This window comes from Manacus vitellinus, unplaced genomic scaffold (assembly GCF_001715985.3).
Source record: "Manacus vitellinus isolate BGI_N305 unplaced genomic scaffold, ASM171598v3 scaffold_19_pilon, whole genome shotgun sequence".
NCBI classification, from domain to species: Eukaryota; Metazoa; Chordata; class Aves; order Passeriformes; family Pipridae; genus Manacus; species Manacus vitellinus.
This window is the reverse complement of record NW_021939395.1, coordinates 4972703-4985123: the sequence shown is the minus strand read 5'-3', so window position 1 is coordinate 4985123 and position 12421 is coordinate 4972703. Positions and strand designations below refer to the sequence as shown.

General features: G+C 38.9%; 1 protein-coding gene across 1 annotated transcript in view; it reads right to left on the bottom strand.

Annotated features, from left to right (window-relative positions):
• The window catches only part of AFF2 (AF4/FMR2 family member 2), a 249579-nt gene that overhangs the window by 72013 nt on the left and 165145 nt on the right, over positions 1-12421 (bottom strand). Inside the window, exon 8 of the mRNA XM_018070753.1 lies at positions 8812-8849. Within this exon, the coding sequence (XP_017926242.1) occupies positions 8812-8849 (38 nt within the window). The remainder of the gene's footprint in view (positions 1-8811; positions 8850-12421) is intronic.

Here is a 12421-nt window from a genome sequence, read left to right as displayed (position 1 = left end):
ACAAATCCTGAAAACAATTCAAACTAAATTTCCCTAATATGTCTATTTTTCTATCCTGCCAGAAGGGTTGCTAATGAATTTGCTGCTTGAATGCACAGACAGATTGGGAACTATAACTGTGCTGGCCTGGGCAACATGGCACTGGCACCAAAAACCTATTTGTACCCATGCAAAGTTCTCTCTAGAGTATGTCTCTCATCCAGAGGTGATTTTCCAATAAAATCAGCCTCGATTATTGCAAGCGCAGGAGCAATCCCTGAGGGAGTATATCAGGCAATTCAATACTAGGAAATGTTGTACTAGGCAAAATTAACCTTGTAGCAGTGTTATTTCCTGAAACATTATCTAGCTTTTGCCTTTCTTTCGTATTCATTGATCCTAAATGACTGGAATTTTTTTCTACTTCTCTCACTTAGCACAAGCTCATCATTTTTTGTATTTGTATTTAAAAAAACATAAATGCTCGGAAGACACCTATCTTTCTTTTATTTCACTTACTGGTTGCCAAAGTAAAGGACTGTTTGCTGTATGGCAGGCATGTTTTTGGGGTATACAAAAGGTGATACCAAGGATAACCTTTACTCAGTCCTATTTTCATGACCATGCAAGACAGAGGAACTCTACTAGATATATTACCATGAGGCCATAGCCCACAAAGAACAAGGAAATGTCATCCCCCCTCACACCCAGGAGAAGTAGGACAAATGCCAGTGGAACTAGTGGAATTTTGCAGCTCAAAAGAGAGCAGACACAGGCCCACAGATTTTGAAGACAGTTCAAAGCCTCAGTTAAATCCCACTGCATCATAACTTTATCCACTGCCTCTCACCAGGCTCTCTGAGGCAGGGATCTTCATCTGGAGAGTGCTAGAACCTAAATAAACCATTCAGCCATAAACATACTCTAACACTACTTACAGCTTTGCTCTGGTTATTTACCTTCCAGCAACACAAAAATGGCATAACAGTGAAGTTCAGGATTATGAGATCTGAAGGTTGTTTCCTATGCTGGATTCAGCCAGCTGTACTGAAACCAGCAACACAGGTTCTCCCAATTATACCAGGATCAGGACATTTCTTCAGTTTTCCTAGCATTTGTTGACTGGTTGCAATATCTTAATCGCTCGGAGGCAATTTTTAAAAGTATTAATATAAAAAAGATCAAGGGTAGTTAGAAAATAGTTGTTACTTGATGCAACGCCCAAAGCAAACACTTAGAATAACGGTTTGAATAAATGCTAAGTAACTTAAAAATAATAACCAAGAAAAAATTACAAAATCTAAAGTGATCAAAACCACAGGATGAGTGAGAGAGATAAACAGGTATTCCTTTGATCAACAGGAGATACACACTAAAACTGGAAAAAAAATATTGACCTTAACTAACTTTTTTTCCCATCAAAAAGAGTCAGGCAAAATAAGGTTTTGTTTGGCTCAAACTTTCATTTTTTCACAACTTTTAAAAAGGGACCTAAATTCAATCTTGACAAGCTGCATCACAATGAAGGTGTAAAAATGTTTTGAAAAATAACAAAAGTGACCCAGTTAAAACGAAAGTACTTTTTTTTTCCCCGCAGCTGCAAGACTCAAGACAAATTTTACACAAATGCATGATCAGCCTCGATCAACTGGCATACACATGTCTCTGTAAATAAAAATATGCAAAAGATAAAGTTTCTCTAGCTGTCTGAAGCTGTGTGATGGTCACTGAGCACCGTGCCTGCCTTGGCAGCCGAGGGGCACCTTGTGGCTGGATACAGCCAGCGGTGCTTGATATCGATGGTGTGCACTCAGATTTGTAAGAGATTGGATGAATGAGTTCTCAGAGTCTGTTCATCTCATTGTCTTGTAAGCAAACACTGTACACTGCACAGGCCGTGTGGTAATTTAACCATCTACTATAAACTGCACAATCAAGTCGGAAGCGTTTCACTATAAAAGTGCACTGCGACCATTTGAAAAACGTGTGTTCTCTCTAGGTACTTGTTGTGGTGGTAGCTGAATACCTTAATAAAGCACAAACTATTTTATATTTCAGGACTTAGCCAATGTGACTCATTTGTACAGTTTTAAGTCCAAACAAACTGCTAGTCAACTAAATTATAACTTATTACCACAGGCTACAGACTTTTAATACATTCTGTGGTTGGAACAGGACTGATTTACTGCTTTGGGCCCTGCCAGTAGTTATCATGCATCATTTCCCTAGAAATAAAAATAGCCCTACTGTGGTTATCCTTTGGACTGATAAAAATTTATCTAACAAGATGTGTCAGAGGAACAAATTCAGAAAATAAAGGTAAAATATTAAATAGACTTATTATTTTATGTCTAAAGTACTACATCTTCCAGCTGCTGTGATGACTTTGGAATAAAGCAAAAGGTACTGCAAAAAGGAAAAAAGATCTAAAGGAGCAATTGAGCTCTGATAAAACCACATGGGGATAGCTGAATTGTCAGAGCTTTGCAAGAGTCAAAATTTACATAAAAATCAGTATTTAGGGATTAATGCAGTATCATCAAAAAAGATTTAATATGTGCGTTTCTTTGCAAACAGTTTAAAAGCGGGTGTTCTATAATCCATTTCCAACACTAACCTTTAACTTGTGAGAGTGAAGTAATCCTTTGCAACATTTCTAGAGTTCACATTCTGCTGAGGAAACGCAGCCTCCCCCCAAATAAAGCTCACTGGAAAGCAGCAGCAGCAGCATGTGTGCCCTGGTTTCACAGTGACACCCCAGGTGCCGACCCTGCTGTGAGCTCTGCACGCCTGTGCAGACTTTACCACGGGGCCCAGTTTGCACAGCCAGTGGCATGTGGGGGATTCTGTGAAATTCTGGAGGGACTTTATTGCTGGTGCAATAAACTGATCCCACTGACCAAACTCTGCACCTGTGCAGATGCTTAAGTGGACAGACTAGGAGGATCAGGGGCTAAAGCACATTGTCTATAATTGCCTGTAAGAGGGCTTTTTCCTGGATTTCTGCTGGGGATTTGAGTGCTTTTGCATGCTAGACTTAAAGTATTAAAACATAAATATGAATGGATTTCTCTGAGAAATGAATATGGGCAGGCATTTTAGGCACTAGGTTATAATGGATTTTTAGAACTAATTGAATTGGTGCAGTCTGATTTAGTAGTTCACCAGAAATAGTCTGAGGAGAAACATTAGGAAGGAAGGTTTAGAAGCAAAGATGACCAGGTGGCCATGTGGAAATTGCTTGGGAGTTTTACTAAGAATCAGTCTTAGCAGGTTTGGGTTTTTTTGTTTCTTTAAGAGTGGTTTGAGACCTTTAGTAAATGCCCTTTAGGCACCTATGGTCCATAGATACCTATGTATAACATGTATGTACATGGAACCATAGAATAATGGGGGTTGGAAAGGACTTTTAAAGGTCAGCTGGTCCAAACCCCCTGCACTGAGCAGGGTCATCTTCAGTTAGATCAGGTTGCTCTGAGCCCCCTCCAACCTGACCTTGAGTGTTTCCAGGGATGGGGCACCTACAGCCTCTCTGGGCAACCTGTGACAGTGTTTCACCACCCTCACTACAAAAAACTTCTTCCTTACATCCAATTTAAATTGACCCTCCTTCACTTACAATATATGTATATATGGCCATCCTCCCATATAATTATCTATGAATGGGAGGCTTTTTTAACCTAGACATGACACACTTTTTTTCACCTCTTTTTAAATACAGGACAGGAGATACCCTGCAGCGGAAGAGCTGAACGTGTGTGCCAAGAGCACTCTGTCCCTTTCGTACCTCTACTGGGTACAAGTGTCTGATCTGACAGGCTAAAAACAAACCAACTTCCAGACCTGTCCCACTGGCCTGCATTTTTGCCAGTGGGAGCAAAAGATCTGTTTATGGTTACTGCTATTACAGCATACATTAACTGACCCTCGGAGTCTGACCTGCTCGCCCTCCCGCTTAGTGAGTCAATAAGAAAATCCTTTGGCTCTGCATGACTTGCTTAGACCTCAGACCTTCCATGCAGAATAAGGTCTATCCAGGGAGGCAAAAACAAGGTGCCACTCCAGCTGGTAAAACAAAGACATTTCTAAAGTGCAGTCAGTAGAAACAGGCACTCCTATTCCATGTATAATCAAGGATGAAAAGGCCACGAAAAATACCACTGCGCTTTGCAAATGAGAGGTCAATTGAAATGTCAAGATATCAAATGTTAATGGATTGCATTTCCAATGATGGTTGGGACAGAAAACCATACCAAGTCAAGTCAGATGCCCTTATGAGGAGAAGATGAATTTTATGGCAGGAAAAGACAATAAACACCAGAAATCTTGCTGGTTAACAAACTTGTGGCTGATGGAAAACAAATATATTTTGAAAATATAAAAAAGCAGCAGGATTTTAACACAAGCTGTAATCCCAAAACATGTATCTGGAAGTCATTAGAACTACAGCAAATTTAAGCATATGCAGGTGTTTGGGGAAATGCCATATACTTTCTATTGAAGATTTTAAAAGGGACTATAAAAGAAGGGAGTATAAAGGACACTCAAGGAAGGCAATGTTTTCTTCCCTGAAGCAAGAAGTCACTTCCAATATTCCTACAGTTCTACAGAATTTCATGGACTACATGACTACACCTTTAAAAGCACTCATTTTCCATTTAAAAAGTTTACTTTGTTTCTTACAAACCCCTTTTATTTCAAGGTGTTGGATGACATCAGTTTTAGCCAAATCATTCTTTCACCTGTCCACATTTTCCCAAGAAATCCATCTGGCCATTTTCATAAAGGACTGTAATCTGAGACATTTGTTTAGCATGACATTATATCCAGCCCTTAGTCAGAAGGGCATTGCTATGCAAACAACTCATCTCTTTATAAGGAAAATCTGAAAAGAACCTGTTTATCTTCCTAACCACTGTCTCTACCCAACTAGTAGACATTTCCCAACTGCAGAGGGACTTGCCTTGTGTCTGTATTAGCTCACTGGTGGGCTCACACAGTTGGAGGGAAATCAGCACTATTAGTGGCTTTTGAGCAGGAAGAATCCTTGGTTTATACAACAGAGGGATGTAATATGAGGAATGAAGAACAGTGACTAATCATTTGCTTTTCTGCGCAACAAAAACTTCTTGGGCAGATTCCAGTGAATATATGAGGAAAAGGGTTTAAAACAAAAAAAGGCAGTATTTTTTCACACACTATGATGCTCAATACCATACAATTTGGTTGGCCCTCAGTCCACGTTTATGTAGAGACTGCCAAGCCAAGTGTATTTTTACTTGAGACTGTGGACTAACCCTGACTGGACCTACATATGAGAGGATCCTGCAGCTCAACCCACTGGTAAAAGACAAGTGATGGGGTCCAAGTCAACACAAACATGATTCCTCTAGGCTTTATGCTGATGTGGGCTCCCATTGTCTACACAAGTCTGGAAAAAATCTGGGAAGAGTGATCATCAGTTGGGTTCCAGAACAAAGCTACTACAGGTTTTTAATGATATCACTGTTCTCCCCCTCTTCCATCAAATCACAGGGCATATAAGAGATTAATTCCTCTGAACGCATCCCAATTCAAAACCATTTCTCATGCAACAATTCTTTAGAAATTATAAACCCTCCACAGAGTGAAATTGTTTAAGTCATGTTACCTCTTTCAGACTCAGGGATAGGAACAGCATGATAAGGACCAGCAAGTAAGTAAGAAAGCATCTAGGGCTTTACATACAGGAAATTCTTTTTCTGCCACAGACTCTCAATGTACATATGGATAAAACCACAGGAGAAAGCAAGTGCTCCTTACATAACAAGGGCAGAAGAGCGTATATAAGGTAAATATAATGGATCCTGCAGTTATGGGGGCTACCTTGGTGCCACATAAAGACAGAAGAGGGTCTTTTGAAAAAATTAACTGCACTATTTCCACCAAAAGAAATCAGTTCTGCAGACATAGAGACTTCTCAGCTATTTACTGTGTGCTTATTTATAGTAATATTATGTCAGATGATGCTACCAATACATAAAGATGAGTGCTATGGATGTCTTGTGCCTTGCAGTGCTCTAAGCAACATGGAATTGAGACCAAGCCTTCTGAAGGAGCCAAGTGCCACCTGCACCTACTTTGGCCATCAGGAAGTTCACACCAGTTAGTCTAAGCACCAACAGACACTTGGACATTAAGAAACCAGCTGCTTGGCTGCTTTACTGAACTGTAAAAAGAAAACTTCCTTGGTTTTTTCCCTTCATAAGTGGTTAGTGCTGGAGGGATTGAAGAGAACATAAAAGAACAGTAAGCTTCCTACCAAACATTATACCAGCAACATTAATAAACTGAGCAATGAAAAGTAAAAAGACCATTTCTACAGAAATCTTTATCATGCTTCTGAACTACTGTGTAAATGGTGGCACTATTAGGTTGTGTCCAAGGACTTTATATAAACTATAGTACTTAAAAGGGAGTAATTTCTGCTTCCAGTTTTGGGACACAAGAACTATGTCAGCATAACGTAAAAACAAGGACATTTTTTTATGCTAATGACAACTGCGAATATTTTATATGTATATATTTATATATGTAAAAAAAATATATATTGTAGCAGATGTCAAGTGCAGTTAGATTCAACTCTACTTATTAGTGCATGGCTTTTAGCCAAAAGCAATTCACATTTGCAGAAGTGTACTATCACATATGTCTTAATAACAAAAATGTGTTTTTAAAAATGTATGTGATAAGTCACATATGGTAGAAGGAATCTGTACAGCTTTCAGCCCTTATGACAATGGAAGCTACTAACTTTATTTTGCATACTGAAGAACATTAAAATTCAAGTGAAATTCTCCTTGACATTTGAGAGCTACAAAAGCAGTGACTAAAAGCTAGCCAAGTCTGAGCTGTACTAAGTGTGGCTGTGATGCTCATATAAATGCAATCCATGGCTACTACTGGTATCTTAAAGACACCAATTTTTCTTTTGCCCTGAGAGCTAATATTTTAGCATAAAATCCTAATTGTATACAGGTACCGTAAATAGTTACATGTCACTGGAAAAACTAGGCAGATTTTTCAGCTACTTTGTTATACAGAGTGTAATTAATATGTATAATGGATTCCCTAGGGTACTAATTGTAGCTGCCACCATGAACATAGTCAAAGAGAAGTTAAACAACCAGTTGGGAGAAACATGACAGGGTGAAACACACACATGTAGGTGGAAAGAGCGAGACTGTCCATCTGGCCTTCTTCCGTTTCAAAATGTTACAGTTACTCAAGTTGTGTAAAAAATTATTTAACTTAAATCATCCTTTCCCCCAAACTCCCAAATCTTTCTGGTGGATTAATTGGGCATCAGTGTCACATGCATGCTGTTCAAAAACTGCAACGCTCAATGTGTTTGTTATATAGGGGGAAATTCAATTCACTTGAGTCATTCTTGAGAATTTGACTCAGAATATATAAAAAAGTGAATGAATGATAAATGATTATTTTGGAGTTGTTCCCCATGACTTTCATCACCTTGCAACTCCTGGATCCTGTATAATGTGAGGTGAGAACACAGCTCATTTCACTCTCTATTAAACAACCACCAGCTAACAATGACTTTAATTCAGCTTGCACTGAATTTGAACTAGCCCTATAGGCAACAAAGGTCCCTTGTCTTATTACAAGTTTCATGTGCTATCAGGTCTCTGTTGGATCCTATTTCTAATTTTTATCAGACTGAATGAAACATAAAGAGAGAGTGATTTATGGTCATCTGACATATTGCCTAATCACTCCAAGGAGTGTTCACACACATTTTGTGTTCGCTTTATAAGGTGTAAATGACTATACATGATGGAAGCCAAGTGAGAAGTAGAGCTGCATTCTTCTGTTATGTGTGCTAAAACACAGTGATCTGAGTCTCTCAGTGCATGTTCTTACAAACACAAACCCACTCCAGTCCAAAAGTCAGTATGATTAGCCAACTACTACCGAAATTACAACATTTCCTCTGTCTGTAACAGGAATATACAGTTACCTGGACTTAGTTAGACTGCTACGATCACCTACTGAAGCTAAAAATATGTGTTTTTATTGGTACGTAAGAGCCCATTAGGACTGGAGTATTTATTACTTAAACAGAATAACTGATGCTGGTAGCTTTAACTGAAAATGCCTTTTCTCAAAGAGCCAGGACATCTATATAGCAACTTTCTTAATTCAGTGATATATGGTTGAGTATTGCCGCTAGTGGCCTAAGATTTAAGAACTTCTCATAAAACGCCCTTGAAATTGCTCCCTGGTAGCTTGCTCATCCTTCACAGAGCCCTGCTGTAAAGAGCAGAACCATACATGTGTGTATGGTGTGAGAGAGCTGCACACAGAGAGTGAGAAAGAGCCCTTAATCAACAGGATGGCAAAGCCTTGATACATAGGTGCAAAATCATTCCCATGTGTCCAGAAATTATTTGGCACATTCCTAGTGATTTCCCCCCGTCAGACCTTCTAGAGGATTGCAATTAAAAATCATAATCTTTTTAGCATGTACAACACCTCCCCCCCCCAGGCTAGGAGCACTATGTATTGAGTATGATTGTGATCATTTGGCAGCTATTCATAGACAACACATTAATTTATGGAAACTGGATGAAACTTGGGGAGTGTAATCATTAGGGACACATGAGAAATCAAAAGCTTTCCTCAATGATACTGACTTTTTTATTGCTATGATTAGGGGCAACATGAACTCTATTTTCTCCTTCATCACCCTTCTCATTGTCCTAGTCTTTTTAGTCACTGTATTAAACAACGGCATTAAACTTGCATTTAAAAACAGATATAAAAATAACTTACTTTACAGGAATGTTTCTCAATTTTGTCTTTTCAGCAGCCTGCAAAAAGAAGAGGGGTGGGGGAAACAAAACATTAAGTGGCACACCAAAGCCCAGCCAAGCCACAAACATCAACCCGTGGAAGCTCTTCAGCAGCGCACACCCCACAGCTGGGGTGAGGGCTGCTCTGAGAGACAGTGCTCAGGGTTTGAAATGCTCCTGTCCCAGCCTGTGACACCACTGTGGTTTGTTTATTTTTAATGGCCATGAGTGGAACTGCTCGTTCAGAGCTATTACTTCATTTCCAGCTCTGAGGTCTGGCCCCGTTGTCACAAGCTATCTGTCCCTATCTGGAGCAAGAACAACAACAGGAAAAACAAAGGGAAGAACGGACTCCATTTCCAAAACAGTTTTTATTCACCAGCAACAGAAAAGGGCAAGGAATGACCAAATGTTCAGATCAATTTCCTCTTGTGAAACCTTTGAGAAAACACACTCCAAATCATCTAAATGAGTAAATCTTTGGGCCTCTCGGCCTGCACCACCTCAGACATGGAGCCTGGTTCCAGTTTATTGCTGAACCCATTGATCTGTGTACAGTCCATTTATCATTCATGAAAAGAGCCAGTGATCTTCACAGTATATTAGAAGAAACAACTCAGATCATCTGTCAACGGCCCTCTTATTTCTGTTTCCCTCTCCACGGGGATTTCATCTCCTTCGATTCTTCTTGAATTAAAATGTTGCTAAGCAACACAGCTGGGGGCACCGATGGCAGAGCCGCGCCAGTCTATCACACTGGTTAAGCTGCTCGAGATGTTACTGGAGACTTTTTCTTTTAATGCTTCTGTGACATAATTATATAATCTGAACCGACCTTGCATCCCACTCTGGTTTTGTTCAGACTAGGTAAATAACATTTTAAAGGAAGAGGGCTGGAAATACCACCATCAGATAAACTAGTGTTGTCTTATCCTTTTGGAGAATTCCTCCTAGTGTTTGCAGAACCAGACTGTAACAGATTTAAACGTGGAAAGCAGTCAGATGGTTAGTGAGATTACAAGCATGGAGAGTGGTGAAAGGCAGAATTAAGACAACTGATCCATAAACCTATTATAGGAAGGAGAGTTCTAGTTCCTAATTACCTTTAGAGATATTTTTATGCAGCTTACCAAGAATTAAAAGAAGGGTTTTGGTGAGGAACGTTAACCTCTGCTATTCTTAGGGATGGAAATAAAATGATTTCTACACGGCAACTGCTAATATTAGTGGTTCTGAAAAATGCTTACATAAGCCTTGACAAATTAAATCCTTTTTGAAAATTGATGAACTTTTGAAACCTCAGGGACCATTTGAAACTGGGTTCCAAATTTTGCCAGAATGAGTTTTCCTTTGGGCTCTGTGATGGGGCTAGTTTTTGAAAATACCTGCTGTTTTGGCACTTTGGTCTCCAAGGACAGCAAAGGCAAAATCCACGTTTAAATCCATGGAAATCCCTGTTAATGAGCTTAGAATTTGGGAGAAAGAATGAGAGCTTATGAGAGCTTGGATGGGGCAACAGCAACCCTCCAGGCTGACTCCCAGCATGCTAAGAAAAATGTGTTTGTTTCATTTGGATTATATTTTCCATCTAAAGAATAAATCAATGAATGCATGATAGGAATCAATTATATCAATTGTACAGTAGGAGTGCTAAATAAAACACTTCAACCTCAGGAAATGCTAAACTTCAGATTGCACAACTGCTCCAGACCCAAACCTAATTATGCTGTCTCAAACAAGCCTATGATGAAATGAGGTCCCTGCCTCAATAGTGAGATATGTGAATTTTGCCTCCTTCCAATGATTCTCTCCCAAATCTCCCTTTTTCAGTGGCCAATCGCAAATGCAGAGTCAGAAGCATGCTATTAAGAAACTTCCTAAGTCATAAACTACACGTAATGACACACAAATGCTTCATTTTAAATGGATTAAAACACATCAAAAGTGGCATTTCAGTTTCCCAAGCCTCCCACTAAATGCCAAGTTGCAGTCCCATCCTGCAGGAAACTAAAATTATTTTTAAAGCTCATAAACATCCTTCCACAACGTCAGAAGTTCTTTTTGACTTTACGGTGGTATTTTGCTTGACTATATACCAAATAGCTGGACTATAACAATTCTGAGTTCAAGCATGTGAAACTTGCATCTAAATCAATTTCCCCCCCCCGAATTATTCAAAAACCACTACACAAAACCTGGTATCAAAATAGAGCGGAAGAAGAGAAAACAGAGGAGTGGAGAGTGTCTAGGATCACAAGTAAATAATGATAATGCAGTCGGTTTAATACAAAATACAGCAGAAGATATTCTGGAGAGCATGTGCGTGATGGTGTGAACTAAACTGTTTACATGAAAGATTAAAGAAGATGAAGATATTTCAGGGAGTGGGAACTGCCAATGTCAAAGTCATAGAATATTAAAGAGCAGAGTCTAAAGTGGATGTTTGATTTTTGACCACTTAGCTACATCGATGGCTTCTGTTTATGCTGAAAGAAATGGAGCAGCTTTAGAAAGTAAAAAATTACAGATATATTGTATTTTCTTGGACCATGGACATTCTAGCATGTATCTTTCCTTAGATTTTTAAATGGAGAATTTCCACATTTTCTTTCCTTTGTTATGAGGAAAAGACACTTTCCTAACTCTTAAGAAAAGGCACATGCTTGAAGAAGAGGGTGTCCTCCACGCACATGGTTGCCTACACAAAAGTAAAAAAACATTGCAAATGCTCAGGTTAATCTACATGCCAGCCTAGTTTAATGTTGGATCATTAGGTAACTGGTCATTTCCTATTACAAATGATTCACTTTGCCTCCGAGTGGGATCACGGTGATGTTAAACACAGCACAGAACACATCAGGGATTCCATCTGAGAAAGAAATCCAGGATCTGTCCTTCTGCTTTTATTTGTCTTGTAGGTGTTGTTCATTCATTTTTCAAAGCATATTTGTTGTGATATCACGAGCATGCCCAGTGGCAGAAGATAAAGGAAGGCAAAATCAAAGTGACATTGAGCAACTCTACACATTAAGCTTTGATGCAGAAACATATTGTTTGAAAATATTTGGTGTGCAGCAGGTCTGTCAATTAGAGCTAATTATTTTTCTCTGATCAGGAAGAATGCAATCTTGTTTTAGGCAGGTTTCTTTGAAATGTACGTCTTTTATATAACTTCATTATAGGAAAATACTTCTTCCAAATTACTTCTTTTCTGGGCTGCTTAGCTATTGACTCAAATTGTCTGTGTTGAGTAGTTCTCTGTGCTTTGATAATTAACTTTTGATCATTACTGAATTTAGCAGCTCTAGTCAGATGTGTTCATAGCCATCCTCCTCAACTATTTCAGTGTTCATCGCCTTTAATCTTTGAACAAAATGATCTCATTGAGTCTCCATCATCCTCACTACTCAGTTAATAATTCCTGTTTCTCATCTTCATGACTGAGTTTGATTTGTTTTAGACTTGATGCAAGCTTTTGATTATTAATTTAAGGTATTTCAAAGACAAACATGTTTTAAGAGTTATTTTTTTTTAATCTTATATTTTTTTTATCTAGGCCTTTACAAGTAAGAAACTGGTTTTAACTTCGC